At 45.0% G+C, this 13,023-nt stretch overlaps 1 protein-coding gene across 1 annotated transcript in view; it reads right to left on the reverse strand.

Moving 5' to 3' along the window:
- Nucleotides 1–294: 294 nt before the first annotated feature.
- mindy4b (MINDY family member 4B) overlaps nt 295–13,023 on the reverse strand; it is a 63,914-nt gene continuing 51,185 nt past the window's right edge. The window contains exons 7-11 of the mRNA XM_078929855.1: nt 3,204–3,274; nt 3,054–3,126; nt 2,719–2,895; nt 654–834; nt 295–587 (exon numbers count right to left, since the gene is read on the reverse strand). Coding sequence (XP_078785981.1) covers nt 445–587; nt 654–834; nt 2,719–2,895; nt 3,054–3,126; nt 3,204–3,274 — 645 coding nt within the window. The 3' untranslated portion in view covers nt 295–444. The remainder of the gene's footprint in view (nt 588–653; nt 835–2,718; nt 2,896–3,053; nt 3,127–3,203; nt 3,275–13,023) is intronic.

The following is a 13,023-nucleotide window of genomic DNA, read 5'->3' on the forward strand; positions in this document are numbered from 1 at the left end:
TATATTTTCTACACTTTATACCACCTTTATGGAGATGTGGGAGGAATAATATTTAATTTTGAAGAGTATGTAACCCTTGTGCTATCTTAGATGACCCCCCCTTCCATTGAGGTGTTCTCCCTACCATGACAAAGGTGGATAAAGGTGGAAAGATTTCATGTAATCCATGGACACCAGTGAAGATCACAAATCATTGAAGAAAAAAGGTTCAGAGCACTGTCTAGTGGGTCTAGATGACCCCACTCCCAATGTTAAAGTGCCTAGGATAGAACAAGGGTTAAATACACATATTTTACCATTTGGGATTTTCTCGGGGCGATCAGACTTTTCTGAAAGAGGGGATGTCCGGGTACAACCCGGTCCATTTTGTTCTGTCCCTCGTCTGCCTTTCAGACTTTCTGCAGTCTTTCAAAGTGGTGGGGGAACTCTGGATCTGGGCGGTACTCAGTAGAACGGGGGGAGGCCTCCCCAGTTAATTGATGCTCCTTCCCACTTGGTCCTGATGGTCATCTCCAGTGAAGGAAACCGCTTCTCCGGGTCCACATCAGAATCAGAGGAGGGCGCCTCCCAGTGGTGTGAGTGAGTGTCTGCAGGGGTTCAGAACAGATGGGTAACCACGGAGACCAGCTTTAAAGTGGGATGGCAGCACTTACCCACGGTCAGTCTGGCAGTAGTTTTCTGAGAGTTCTGGCCGTTGTAGTAGAACAGCTGGAACTGGTGCTCCGTTCTCCAGTTGGACAGCAGAGAATGGGTCAGACTGAACAGAACCGAATAGGTGCTGTTGATGCAGCAGAGCCACACTGGAAACCTGGGGGTCTTCAGCATGCTCCCCACCTGCAGACTCAGAGGGAGGGGCAAGGTAAATGTTGTGTGTCGGTCTGTTTGTTTTTAACTTGTCCAACAGCTGAGCAAACAGAAGAGAACCGCAGGTCTCTTGTGTTGCACATATTTTACTGTTACAAAATCTTACAACGAATACAACAAATCTTCTGACACACAAGGTGTATATCTGAATAAACCCCTTTTGTAATTTATACTAAACTTTATTCATATTGCTTATATTTGCAACAGTTTATTGTTGGACCGGACGGAAAAGAAAAGGAGGGAAGTAGAGAGGAATGCCGGGGTGGGAGGGTGATCATAGAAGAGGGGGGTAAAATCACGAAGCAGCAGGTTTCTGGATGTTTATAATCATTACTGTCACGTTTAGGTGTAATACAAATCTAGAGGGGGCGGGGCCTGTCCACACACACTCAAATGTTACAAACATACCTGTTGGCTCCAACAAGTAAACATGGACATAATACAACTAATGTTCACACACGCATACTTATGCCTTCAGAATAACACGTTAAACCTTTCATTCAGTCCTACTATTAGTGCAAAGGTGAGACAGCACCTGTGCTGGAGGGAGTGTTTGTTCTTCTAAGGTGGATGATGGGATGTAAAAGGAATGAGGGGGAGTGTCAAGCCATTCCCACACAAAGACCCCCGCCGCAGCAGCAGAACCCCCCCAACACCCGCACGGCAGCAGATAGAGAACAACCGCCCGCCGGGCGATCACATCCACCACCCAGGCCAGGACCAGCAGTTCCGCCACGGGGCCCCCAAGGTTAGAGAGCAGGAGGGCATGGGGGAACAGAGAGTGCAGCTCCAGCCCAGCCAGGAGAGCAGCCCCCCCGCCACGCCAGGAGGGCCCAATGCGGGGCCCCGCCCCAGGGGAGTATCCCCAGCCCCAGACGAGCACCCCACCACCACCCAGGTGTTCTGAGCACCGCCCAGGCACGAGTCAGGGCCCCCCAAGGCAGACCCACCCCACGCTCCAGGCAGCCACCCACAGCTGGACCAGGAGAGAGCAATGCAGGGGCCGGACACCCCCGCCCAAGAGTAGGACGGCCAAGAAAGGTGGGAGTCCACAAGTAATACTGTAAACATGGCCCAACCAGGCTCACCCACAGTTGGAATTTTGAAGAGGACCAGTGCTGAAGGGCAAAGACCAGAACCCCCACCACAGGGACACGGACACCCCCAGGCTCAGATGTGATGTGATCCGCGGCTCTTGCCAGAGAACTCAGGGATCCCCCTCCCTACGTCGAGAGAGTCCCCCGGAAAGCCAGCACCCAGGGGACACAGGTGTTTTATTACTAATGAGCCCCCACTCTGAGCAAGGGAAAAATTCTATCAGTGGGATTGTGAGCCCAAGAGAAAGATGTACGCAGGTCCAGTGTGCCCCCGAATGCGTGTGGGCCTCCTCAATGATGGAGTTACATTTCCAAAAGTCTCTTAAATCATTTGACCTTTGATCTGTTGGGCAGCACAAATGCAATCCTCACATATGTTCTAAGAAGTTCTGCCAGGAACTCTAAAAACTCTTGACTGAAACCCTTATTATCTCTTGAAAGCATGGACCAGGTTCCACAAAACACTACAAATAACTGCAGGTCAGCAGAAGAGCTTGTTTGTGGAAAGAAGACATCCATCCATTCTCCAAACCCGTTGAATCCCCTTCAAGATCACAGGGTTGCTATCCCAGCTACTGTTGAGTGAAGGTAGAGTCCACAGGTCGCCAGTCCATCGCAGGGCCTGATCTAAGTCCAGCTCAACTCTTTACAGAAATGTATTTCTTTCTAAAGTTGTGGAGAGAAGAGTGCGAACAGAAAGGATCTTTGAGGAGTTCCAGTCAGGATTTAAAGGATTCATAGCCCTGAAAATCTGTACCTGGGGCAGACGGCCCCTGTCCATCTGCTCTCGGCTCCAGTGCAGGTAACCTATATCACCACGAGACAGAACACCCTGCAGGGGGGGGTCCACAGGTGCAACGCCCCCTCCGACGGCCTGAGTGCCATTAAAGACGTAAGGAGTGGCTCTGCCAGTGAGCAAGAGGTTCAGCAAAGCCTGCAGGAACACACAGGACAGAACACCAGTAAGACAGAACCCGACTCTGATGTGTTCAGTCAGAGAACCGGACCATATCATCAGGAACCTTGAGGGTTGTCTCTGTGATGTTACTGAGTCTGTGTGTCTGGGTGTGTGTTTGTGTGCAAGTGTCCCACCTGGCTACATACAAAGTTACCCAGGCTGCATTGCAGTAGCTGGGCAGTGGAAGAGTCCAGATCCTCTCTGATTCTGTGACAAAATAAACAGAAGTACGTGTGGTCACTGGGGGTGTGGTCACCGCACATGATGCCAAATCCAGCTGTTACCTGTCAATGGTCCTGGAACAGACGAGACTGTACAAAAAGAGGATCACGCCATGACCGCCCTCTTCCTGAAACTACAGAAGACAGGAATTTCAATTATGATGGTGATTCTGTTACGATTTAGGTTCTGTCATGGAGGAGGTTCTGTCATGAAAGAGGTTATGTAATGAAGTAGGTTCTGTCATGAAGAAGGTTCTGTCATGGAGGAGGTTCTGTCATGAAGAAGGTTCTGTCATGGAGGACGTTTTGTAATGAAGTAGGTTCTGTCATGGAGGAGGTTCTGTCATGAAAGAGGTTCTGTCATAAAAGAGGTTCTTTAATGAAAGAGGTTCTGTCATGGAGGAGGTTCTGTCATGGAGGAGGTTCTGTCATGAAAGAGGTTCTGTCATAAAAGAGGTTCTGTAATGAAGTACGTTCTGTCATGGAGGAGGATCTGTCATGGAGGAGGTTCTGTCATGAAAGAGGTTCTGTCATAAAAGAGGTTCTGTAATGAAGAAGGTTCTGTCATAAAAAAGGGTCTTTAATGAAAGAGGTTCTGTCATGAAGAAAGTTTTGTCATGGAGGAGGTTCTGTCATGGAGGAGGTTCTGTCATGAAAGAGGTTCTGTCATAAAAGAGGTTCTGTAATGAAGAAGGTTCTGTCATAAAAAAGGGTCTTTAATGAAAGAGGTTCTGTCATGAAGAAAGTTCTGTCATGGAGGAGGTTCTGTCATTGAGGAGGTTCTGTCATGAAAGAGGTTCTGTCATAAAAGAGGTTCTTTAATAAAAGAGGTTCTGTCATGGAGGAGGTTCTGTCATGGAGGAGGTTCTGTCATGAAAGAGGTTCTGTCATAAAAGAGGTTCTGTAATGAAGTACGTTCTATCATGGAGGAGGATCTGTCATGAAGAAGGTTCTGTCATAAAAGAGGTTCATTAATGAAAGAGGTTCTGTCATGAAGAAGGTTCTGTCATGGAGGAGGTTCTGTCATGAAGAAGGTTCTATCATGGAGGTGGTTCTGTCATGAAGAAGGTTCTGTCATGGAGGAGGTTCTGTCATGGAAGAGGTTCTGTCATGGAGGAGGTTCTGTCATGGAGGAGGTTATGTCATGAAAGAGGTTCTGTCATAAAAGAGGTTCTGTAATGAAGTACGTTCTGTCATGGAGGAGGTTCTGTCATGAAGAAGGTTCTGTCATAAAAAAGGGTCTTTAATGAAAGAGGTTCTGTCATGAAGAAGGTTCTGTCATGGAGGAGGTTCTGTCATGGAGGAGGTTCTGTCATTGAGGAGGTTCTGTCATGAAAGAGGTTCTGTCATAAAAGAGGTTCTTTAATGAAAGAGGTTCTGTCATGGAAGAGGTTCTGTCATGGAGGAGGTTCTGTCATGAAAGAGGTTCTGTCATAAAAGAGGTTCTGTAATGAAGTACGTTCTGTCATGGAGGATGTTCTGTCATGAAGAAGGTTCTGTCATAAAAGAGGTTCATTAATGAAAGAGGTTCTGTCATGAAGAAGGTTCTGTCATGGAGGAGGTTCTGTCATGAAGAAGGTTCTGTCATGGAGGTGGTTCTGTCATGAAGAAGGTTCTGTCATGGAGGAGGTTCTGTCATGGAAGAGGTTCTGTCATGGAGGAGGTTCTGTCATGAAAGAGGTTCTGTCATAAAAGAGGTTCTTTAATGAAAGAGGTTCTGTCATGAAGAAGGTTCTGTCATGGAGGAGGTTCTGTCATGGAGGAGGTTCTGTCATGAAAGAGGTTCTGTAATGAAGAAAGTTCTGTCATGGAGGAGGTTCTGTCATGAAGAAGGTTCTGTCATGAAGAAGGTTCTGTAATGAAGTACGTTCTGTCATGGAGGAGGTTCTGTCATGAAAAAGGTTCTGTCATGAAGAAGGTTCTGTCATGAAGAAGGTTCTGTCATGGAGGAGGTTCTGTCATGGAAGAGGTTCTGTCATGGAGGAGGTTCTGTCATGAAAGAGGTTCTGTCATGAAGAAGGTTCTTTAATTAAAGAGGTTCTGTCATGAAGAAGGTTCTGTCATGGAGGAGGTTCTGTAATGAAGTACGTTCTTTCATGGAGGAGGTTCTGTCATGGAGGAGGTTCTGTCATGAAAGAGGTTCTTTAATGAAAGAGGTTCTTTAATGAAAGAGGTTCTGTCATGAAGACGGTTCTGTCATGGAGGAGGTTCTGTCATGGAGGAGGTTCTGTCATGAAGAAGGTTCTGTCATGGAGGAGGTTCTTTCATGAAAGAGGTTCTGTCATAAAAGAGGTTTTTTAATGAAAGAGGTTCTGTCATGAAGAATGTTCTGTCATGGAGGAGGTTCTGTAATGAAGTAGGTTCTGTCATGGAGGATGTTCTGTCATGGAGGAGGTTCTGTCATGAAGGAGGTTCTGTCATGGAGAAGGTTCTGTCATGAAAGAGGTTCTTTAATGAAAGAGGTTCTGTCATGAAGACGGTTCTGTCATGGAGGAGGTTCTGTCATGGAGGAGGTTCTGTCATTGAGGAGGTTCTGTCATGAAAGAGGTTCTGTCATAAAAGAGGTTCTTTAATGAAAGAGGTTCTGTCATGGAGGAGGTTCTGTCATGGAGGAGGTTCTGTCATGAAAAAGGTTCTGTCATAAAAGAGGTTCTGTAATGAAAGAGGTTCTGTCATGAAGAAGGTTCTGTCATGGAGGAGGTTCTGTCATGGAAGAGGTTCTGTCATGGAGGAGGTTCTGTCATGAAAGAGGTTCTGTCATAAAAGAGGTTCTTTAATGAAAGAGGTTCTGTAATGGAGGAGGTTCTGTCATGAAGAAGGTTCTGTCATGAAAGAGGTTCTGTCATGGAATAGGTTCTGTCATAAAAGAGGTTCTTTAATGAAAGAGGTTCTGTAATGGAGGAGGTTCTGTCATGAAGTAGGTTCTGTCATGAAGAAGGTTCTGTCATGGAGGAGGTTCTGTCATGGAGGAGGTTCTGTCATGAAAGAGGTTCTGTAATGAAGAAAGTTCTGTCATGGAGGAGGTTCTGTCATGAAGAAGGTTCTGTCATGAAGAAGGTTCTGTCATGGAGGAGGTTCTGTAATGAAGTACGTTCTGTCATGAAGGAGGTTCTGTCATGAAGAAGGTCCTGTCATGAAGAAGGTTCTGTCATGAAGAAGGTTCTGTCATGGAGGAGGTTCTGTCATGGAAGAGGTTCTGTCATGGAGGAGGTTCTGTCATGAAAGAGGTTCTGTCATAAAAGAGGTTCTTTAATTAAAGAGGTTCTGTCATGAAGAAGGTTCTGTCATGGAGGAGGTTCTGTAATGAAGTACGTTCTGTCATGGAGGAGGTTCTGTCATGGAGGAGGTTCTGTCATGAAAGAGGTTCTTTAATGAAAGAGGTTCTGTCATGGAGGAGGTTCTGTCATGGAGGAGGTTCTGTCATGAAAGAGGTTCTGTTATGAAGAAGGTTCTGTCATGGAGGAGGTTCTGTCATGAAGAAGGTTCTGTCAGGGAGGAGGTTCTGTAATGAAGTAGGTTCTGTCATGGAGGAGGTTTTGTCATGGAGGAGGTTCTGTCATGGAGAAGGTTCTGTCATGAAAGAGGTTCTGTCATGGAGAAGGTTCTGTCATGTAAAAGGTTCTTTAATGAAAGAGGTTCTGTCATGAAGACGGTTCTGTCATGGAGGAGGTTCTGTCATGGAGAAGGTTCTGTCATGGAGGAGGTTCTGTCATGGAGAAGGTTCTGTCATGGAGGAGGTTCTGTCATGGAGAAGGTTCTGTCATGGAGAAGGTTCTGTCATGTAAAAGGTTCTTTAATGAAAGAGGTTCTGTCATGAAGACGGTTCTGTCATGGAGGAGGTTCTGTCATGGAGAAGGTTCTGTCATGGAGGAGGTTCTGTCATGGAAAAGGTTCTGTCATGAAAGAGGTTCTTTAATGAAAGAGGTTCTGTCATGAAGACGGTTCTGTCATGGAGGAAGTTCTGTCATGGAGAAGGTTGTGTCATGGAGGAGGTTCTGTCATGGAAAAGGTTCTGTCATGAAGACGGTTCTGTCATGGAGGAGGTTCTGTCATGGAGGAGGTTCTGTCATGAAGAAGGTTCTGTCATGGAGGAGGTTCTGTCATGGAGGAGGTTCTGTCATGAAAGAGGTTCTGTCATAAAAGAGGTTTTTTAATGAAAGAGGTTCTGTCATGAAGAAAGTTCTGTCATGGAGGAGGTTCTGTCATTGAGGAGGTTCTGTCATGAAAGAGGTTCTGTCATAAAAGAGGTTCTTTAATGAAAGAGGTTCTGTCATGGAGGAGGTTCTGTCATGGAGGAGGTTCTGTCATGAAAGAGGTTCTGTCATAAAAGAGGTTCTGTAATGAAGTACGTTCTATCATGGAGGAGGATCTGTCATGAAGAAGGTTCTGTCATAAAAGAGGTTCATTAATGAAAGAGGTTCTGTCATGAAGAAGGTTCTGTCATGGAGGAGGTTCTGTCATGAAGAAGGTTCTATCATGGAGGTGGTTCTGTCATGAAGAAGGTTCTGTCATGGAGGAGGTTCTGTCATGGAAGAGGTTCTGTCATGGAGGAGGTTCTGTCATGGAGGAGGTTATGTCATGAAAGAGGTTCTGTCATAAAAGAGGTTCTGTAATGAAGTACGTTCTGTCATGGAGGAGGTTCTGTCATGAAGAAGGTTCTGTCATAAAAAAGGGTCTTTAATGAAAGAGGTTCTGTCATGAAGAAGGTTCTGTCATGGAGGAGGTTCTGTCATGGAGGAGGTTCTGTCATTGAGGAGGTTCTGTCATGAAAGAGGTTCTGTCATAAAAGAGGTTCTTTAATGAAAGAGGTTCTGTCATGGAAGAGGTTCTGTCATGGAGGAGGTTCTGTCATGAAAGAGGTTCTGTCATAAAAGAGGTTCTGTAATGAAGTACGTTCTGTCATGGAGGATGTTCTGTCATGAAGAAGGTTCTGTCATAAAAGAGGTTCATTAATGAAAGAGGTTCTGTCATGAAGAAGGTTCTGTCATGGAGGAGGTTCTGTCATGAAGAAGGTTCTGTCATGGAGGTGGTTCTGTCATGAAGAAGGTTCTGTCATGGAGGAGGTTCTGTCATGGAAGAGGTTCTGTCATGGAGGAGGTTCTGTCATGAAAGAGGTTCTGTCATAAAAGAGGTTCTTTAATGAAAGAGGTTCTGTCATGAAGAAGGTTCTGTCATGGAGGAGGTTCTGTCATGGAGGAGGTTCTGTCATGAAAGAGGTTCTGTAATGAAGAAAGTTCTGTCATGGAGGAGGTTCTGTCATGAAGAAGGTTCTGTCATGAAGAAGGTTCTGTAATGAAGTACGTTCTGTCATGGAGGAGGTTCTGTCATGAAAAAGGTTCTGTCATGAAGAAGGTTCTGTCATGAAGAAGGTTCTGTCATGGAGGAGGTTCTGTCATGGAAGAGGTTCTGTCATGGAGGAGGTTCTGTCATGAAAGAGGTTCTGTCATGAAGAAGGTTCTTTAATTAAAGAGGTTCTGTCATGAAGAAGGTTCTGTCATGGAGGAGGTTCTGTAATGAAGTACGTTCTTTCATGGAGGAGGTTCTGTCATGGAGGAGGTTCTGTCATGAAAGAGGTTCTTTAATGAAAGAGGTTCTTTAATGAAAGAGGTTCTGTCATGAAGACGGTTCTGTCATGGAGGAGGTTCTGTCATGGAGGAGGTTCTGTCATGAAGAAGGTTCTGTCATGGAGGAGGTTCTTTCATGAAAGAGGTTCTGTCATAAAAGAGGTTTTTTAATGAAAGAGGTTCTGTCATGAAGAATGTTCTGTCATGGAGGAGGTTCTGTAATGAAGTAGGTTCTGTCATGGAGGATGTTCTGTCATGGAGGAGGTTCTGTCATGAAGGAGGTTCTGTCATGGAGAAGGTTCTGTCATGAAAGAGGTTCTTTAATGAAAGAGGTTCTGTCATGAAGACGGTTCTGTCATGGAGGAGGTTCTGTCATGGAGGAGGTTCTGTCATTGAGGAGGTTCTGTCATGAAAGAGGTTCTGTCATAAAAGAGGTTCTTTAATGAAAGAGGTTCTGTCATGGAGGAGGTTCTGTCATGGAGGAGGTTCTGTCATGAAAAAGGTTCTGTCATAAAAGAGGTTCTGTAATGAAAGAGGTTCTGTCATGAAGAAGGTTCTGTCATGGAGGAGGTTCTGTCATGGAAGAGGTTCTGTCATGGAGGAGGTTCTGTCATGAAAGAGGTTCTGTCATAAAAGAGGTTCTTTAATGAAAGAGGTTCTGTAATGGAGGAGGTTCTGTCATGAAGAAGGTTCTGTCATGAAAGAGGTTCTGTCATGGAATAGGTTCTGTCATAAAAGAGGTTCTTTAATGAAAGAGGTTCTGTAATGGAGGAGGTTCTGTCATGAAGTAGGTTCTGTCATGAAGAAGGTTCTGTCATGGAGGAGGTTCTGTCATGGAGGAGGTTCTGTCATGAAAGAGGTTCTGTAATGAAGAAAGTTCTGTCATGGAGGAGGTTCTGTCATGAAGAAGGTTCTGTCATGAAGAAGGTTCTGTCATGGAGGAGGTTCTGTAATGAAGTACGTTCTGTCATGAAGGAGGTTCTGTCATGAAGAAGGTCCTGTCATGAAGAAGGTTCTGTCATGAAGAAGGTTCTGTCATGGAGGAGGTTCTGTCATGGAAGAGGTTCTGTCATGGAGGAGGTTCTGTCATGAAAGAGGTTCTGTCATAAAAGAGGTTCTTTAATTAAAGAGGTTCTGTCATGAAGAAGGTTCTGTCATGGAGGAGGTTCTGTAATGAAGTACGTTCTGTCATGGAGGAGGTTCTGTCATGGAGGAGGTTCTGTCATGAAAGAGGTTCTTTAATGAAAGAGGTTCTGTCATGGAGGAGGTTCTGTCATGGAGGAGGTTCTGTCATGAAAGAGGTTCTGTTATGAAGAAGGTTCTGTCATGGAGGAGGTTCTGTCATGAAGAAGGTTCTGTCAGGGAGGAGGTTCTGTAATGAAGTAGGTTCTGTCATGGAGGAGGTTTTGTCATGGAGGAGGTTCTGTCATGGAGAAGGTTCTGTCATGAAAGAGGTTCTGTCATGGAGAAGGTTCTGTCATGTAAAAGGTTCTTTAATGAAAGAGGTTCTGTCATGAAGACGGTTCTGTCATGGAGGAGGTTCTGTCATGGAGAAGGTTCTGTCATGGAGGAGGTTCTGTCATGGAGAAGGTTCTGTCATGGAGGAGGTTCTGTCATGGAGAAGGTTCTGTCATGGAGAAGGTTCTGTCATGTAAAAGGTTCTTTAATGAAAGAGGTTCTGTCATGAAGACGGTTCTGTCATGGAGGAGGTTCTGTCATGGAGAAGGTTCTGTCATGGAGGAGGTTCTGTCATGGAAAAGGTTCTGTCATGAAAGAGGTTCTTTAATGAAAGAGGTTCTGTCATGAAGACGGTTCTGTCATGGAGGAAGTTCTGTCATGGAGAAGGTTGTGTCATGGAGGAGGTTCTGTCATGGAAAAGGTTCTGTCATGAAGACGGTTCTGTCATGGAGGAGGTTCTGTCATGGAGGAGGTTCTGTCATGAAGAAGGTTCTGTCATGGAGGAGGTTCTGTCATGGAGGAGGTTCTGTCATGAAAGAGGTTCTGTCATAAAAGAGGTTTTTTAATGAAAGAGGTTCTGTCATGAAGAAGGTTCTGTCACGGAGGAGGTTCTGTAATGAAATAGGTTCTGTCATGGAGGAGGTTCTGTCATGGAGGAGGTTCTGTCATGGAGGAGGTTCTGTCATGGAGAAGGTTCTGTCATGAAAGAGGTTCTTTAATGAAAGAGGTTCTGTCATGAAGACGGTTCTGTCATGGAGGAGGTTCTGTCATGGAGGAGGTTCTGTAATGAAGTAAGTTCTGTCATGAAGAAGGTTCTGTCATGGAGGAGGTTCTGTAATGAAGTAAGTTCTGTCATGGAGGAGGTTCTGTAATGAAGTAGGTTCTGTCATGAAGAAGGTTCTGTCATGAAGAAGGTTCTGTAATGAAGTACGTTCTGTCATGGAGGAGGTTCTGTCATGAAAAAGGTTCTGTCATGAAGAAGGTTCTGTCATGAAGAAGGTTCTGTCATGGAGGAGGTTCTGTCATGGAAGAGGTTCTGTCATGGAGGAGGTTCTGTCATGAAAGAGGTTCTGTCATGAAGAAGGTTCTTTAATTAAAGAGGTTCTGTCATGAAGAAGGTTCTGTCATGGAGGAGGTTCTGTAATGAAGTACGTTCTTTCATGGAGGAGGTTCTGTCATGGAGGAGGTTCTGTCATGAAAGAGGTTCTTTAATGAAAGAGGTTCTTTAATGAAAGAGGTTCTGTCATGAAGACGGTTCTGTCATGGAGGAGGTTCTGTCATGGAGGAGGTTCTGTCATGAAGAAGGTTCTGTCATGGAGGAGGTTCTTTCATGAAAGAGGTTCTGTCATAAAAGAGGTTTTTTAATGAAAGAGGTTCTGTCATGAAGAAGGTTCTGTCATGGAGGAGGTTCTGTAATGAAGTAGGTTCTGTCATGGAGGATGTTCTGTCATGGAGGAGGTTCTGTCATGAAGGAGGTTCTGTCATGGAGAAGGTTCTGTCATGAAAGAGGTTCTTTAATGAAAGAGGTTCTGTCATGAAGACGGTTCTGTCATGGAGGAGGTTCTGTCATGGAGGAGGTTCTGTCATTGAGGAGGTTCTGTCATGAAAGAGGTTCTGTCATAAAAGAGGTTCTTTAATGAAAGAGGTTCTGTCATGGAGGAGGTTCTGTCATGGAGGAGGTTCTGTCATGAAAAAGGTTCTGTCATAAAAGAGGTTCTGTAATGAAAGAGGTTCTGTCATGAAGAAGGTTCTGTCATGGAGGAGGTTCTGTCATGGAAGAGGTTCTGTCATGGAGGAGGTTCTGTCATGAAAGAGGTTCTGTCATAAAAGAGGTTCTTTAATGAAAGAGGTTCTGTAATGGAGGAGGTTCTGTCATGAAGAAGGTTCTGTCATGAAAGAGGTTCTGTCATGGAATAGGTTCTGTCATAAAAGAGGTTCTTTAATGAAAGAGGTTCTGTAATGGAGGAGGTTCTGTCATGAAGTAGGTTCTGTCATGAAGAAGGTTCTGTCATGGAGGAGGTTCTGTCATGGAGGAGGTTCTGTCATGAAAGAGGTTCTGTAATGAAGAAAGTTCTGTCATGGAGGAGGTTCTGTCATGAAGAAGGTTCTGTCATGAAGAAGGTTCTGTCATGGAGGAGGTTCTGTAATGAAGTACGTTCTGTCATGAAGGAGGTTCTGTCATGAAGAAGGTCCTGTCATGAAGAAGGTTCTGTCATGAAGAAGGTTCTGTCATGGAGGAGGTTCTGTCATGGAAGAGGTTCTGTCATGGAGGAGGTTCTGTCATGAAAGAGGTTCTGTCATAAAAGAGGTTCTTTAATTAAAGAGGTTCTGTCATGAAGAATGTTCTGTCATGGAGGAGGTTCTGTAATGAAGTACGTTCTGTCATGGAGGAGGTTCTGTCATGGAGGAGGTTCTGTCATGAAAGAGGTTCTTTAATGAAAGAGGTTCTGTCATGGAGGAGGTTCTGTCATGGAGGAGGTTCTGTCATGAAAGAGGTTCTGTTATGAAGAAGGTTCTGTCATGGAGGAGGTTCTGTCATGAAGAAGGTTCTGTCAGGGAGGAGGTTCTGTAATGAAGTAGGTTCTGTCATGGAGGAGGTTCTGTCATGGAGGAGGTTCTGTCATGGAGAAGGTTCTGTCATGAAAGAGGTTCTGTCATGGAGAAGGTTCTGTCATGTAAAAGGTTCTTTAATGAAAGAGGTTCTGTCATGAAGACGGTTCTGTCATGGAGGAGGTTCTGTCATGGAGAAGGTTCTGTCATGGAGGAGGTTCTGTCATGGAGAAGGTTCTGTCATGGAGGAGGTTCTGTCATGGAGAAGGTTCTGTCATGGAGAAGGTTCTGTCATGTAAAAGGTTCTTTAA

This window comes from Oryzias latipes, chromosome 13, assembly GCF_053564925.1.
Source record: "Oryzias latipes strain Hd-rR chromosome 13, Olatipes_Hd-rR_3.1".
In the NCBI taxonomy this organism is placed as follows: domain Eukaryota; kingdom Metazoa; phylum Chordata; class Actinopteri; order Beloniformes; family Adrianichthyidae; genus Oryzias; species Oryzias latipes.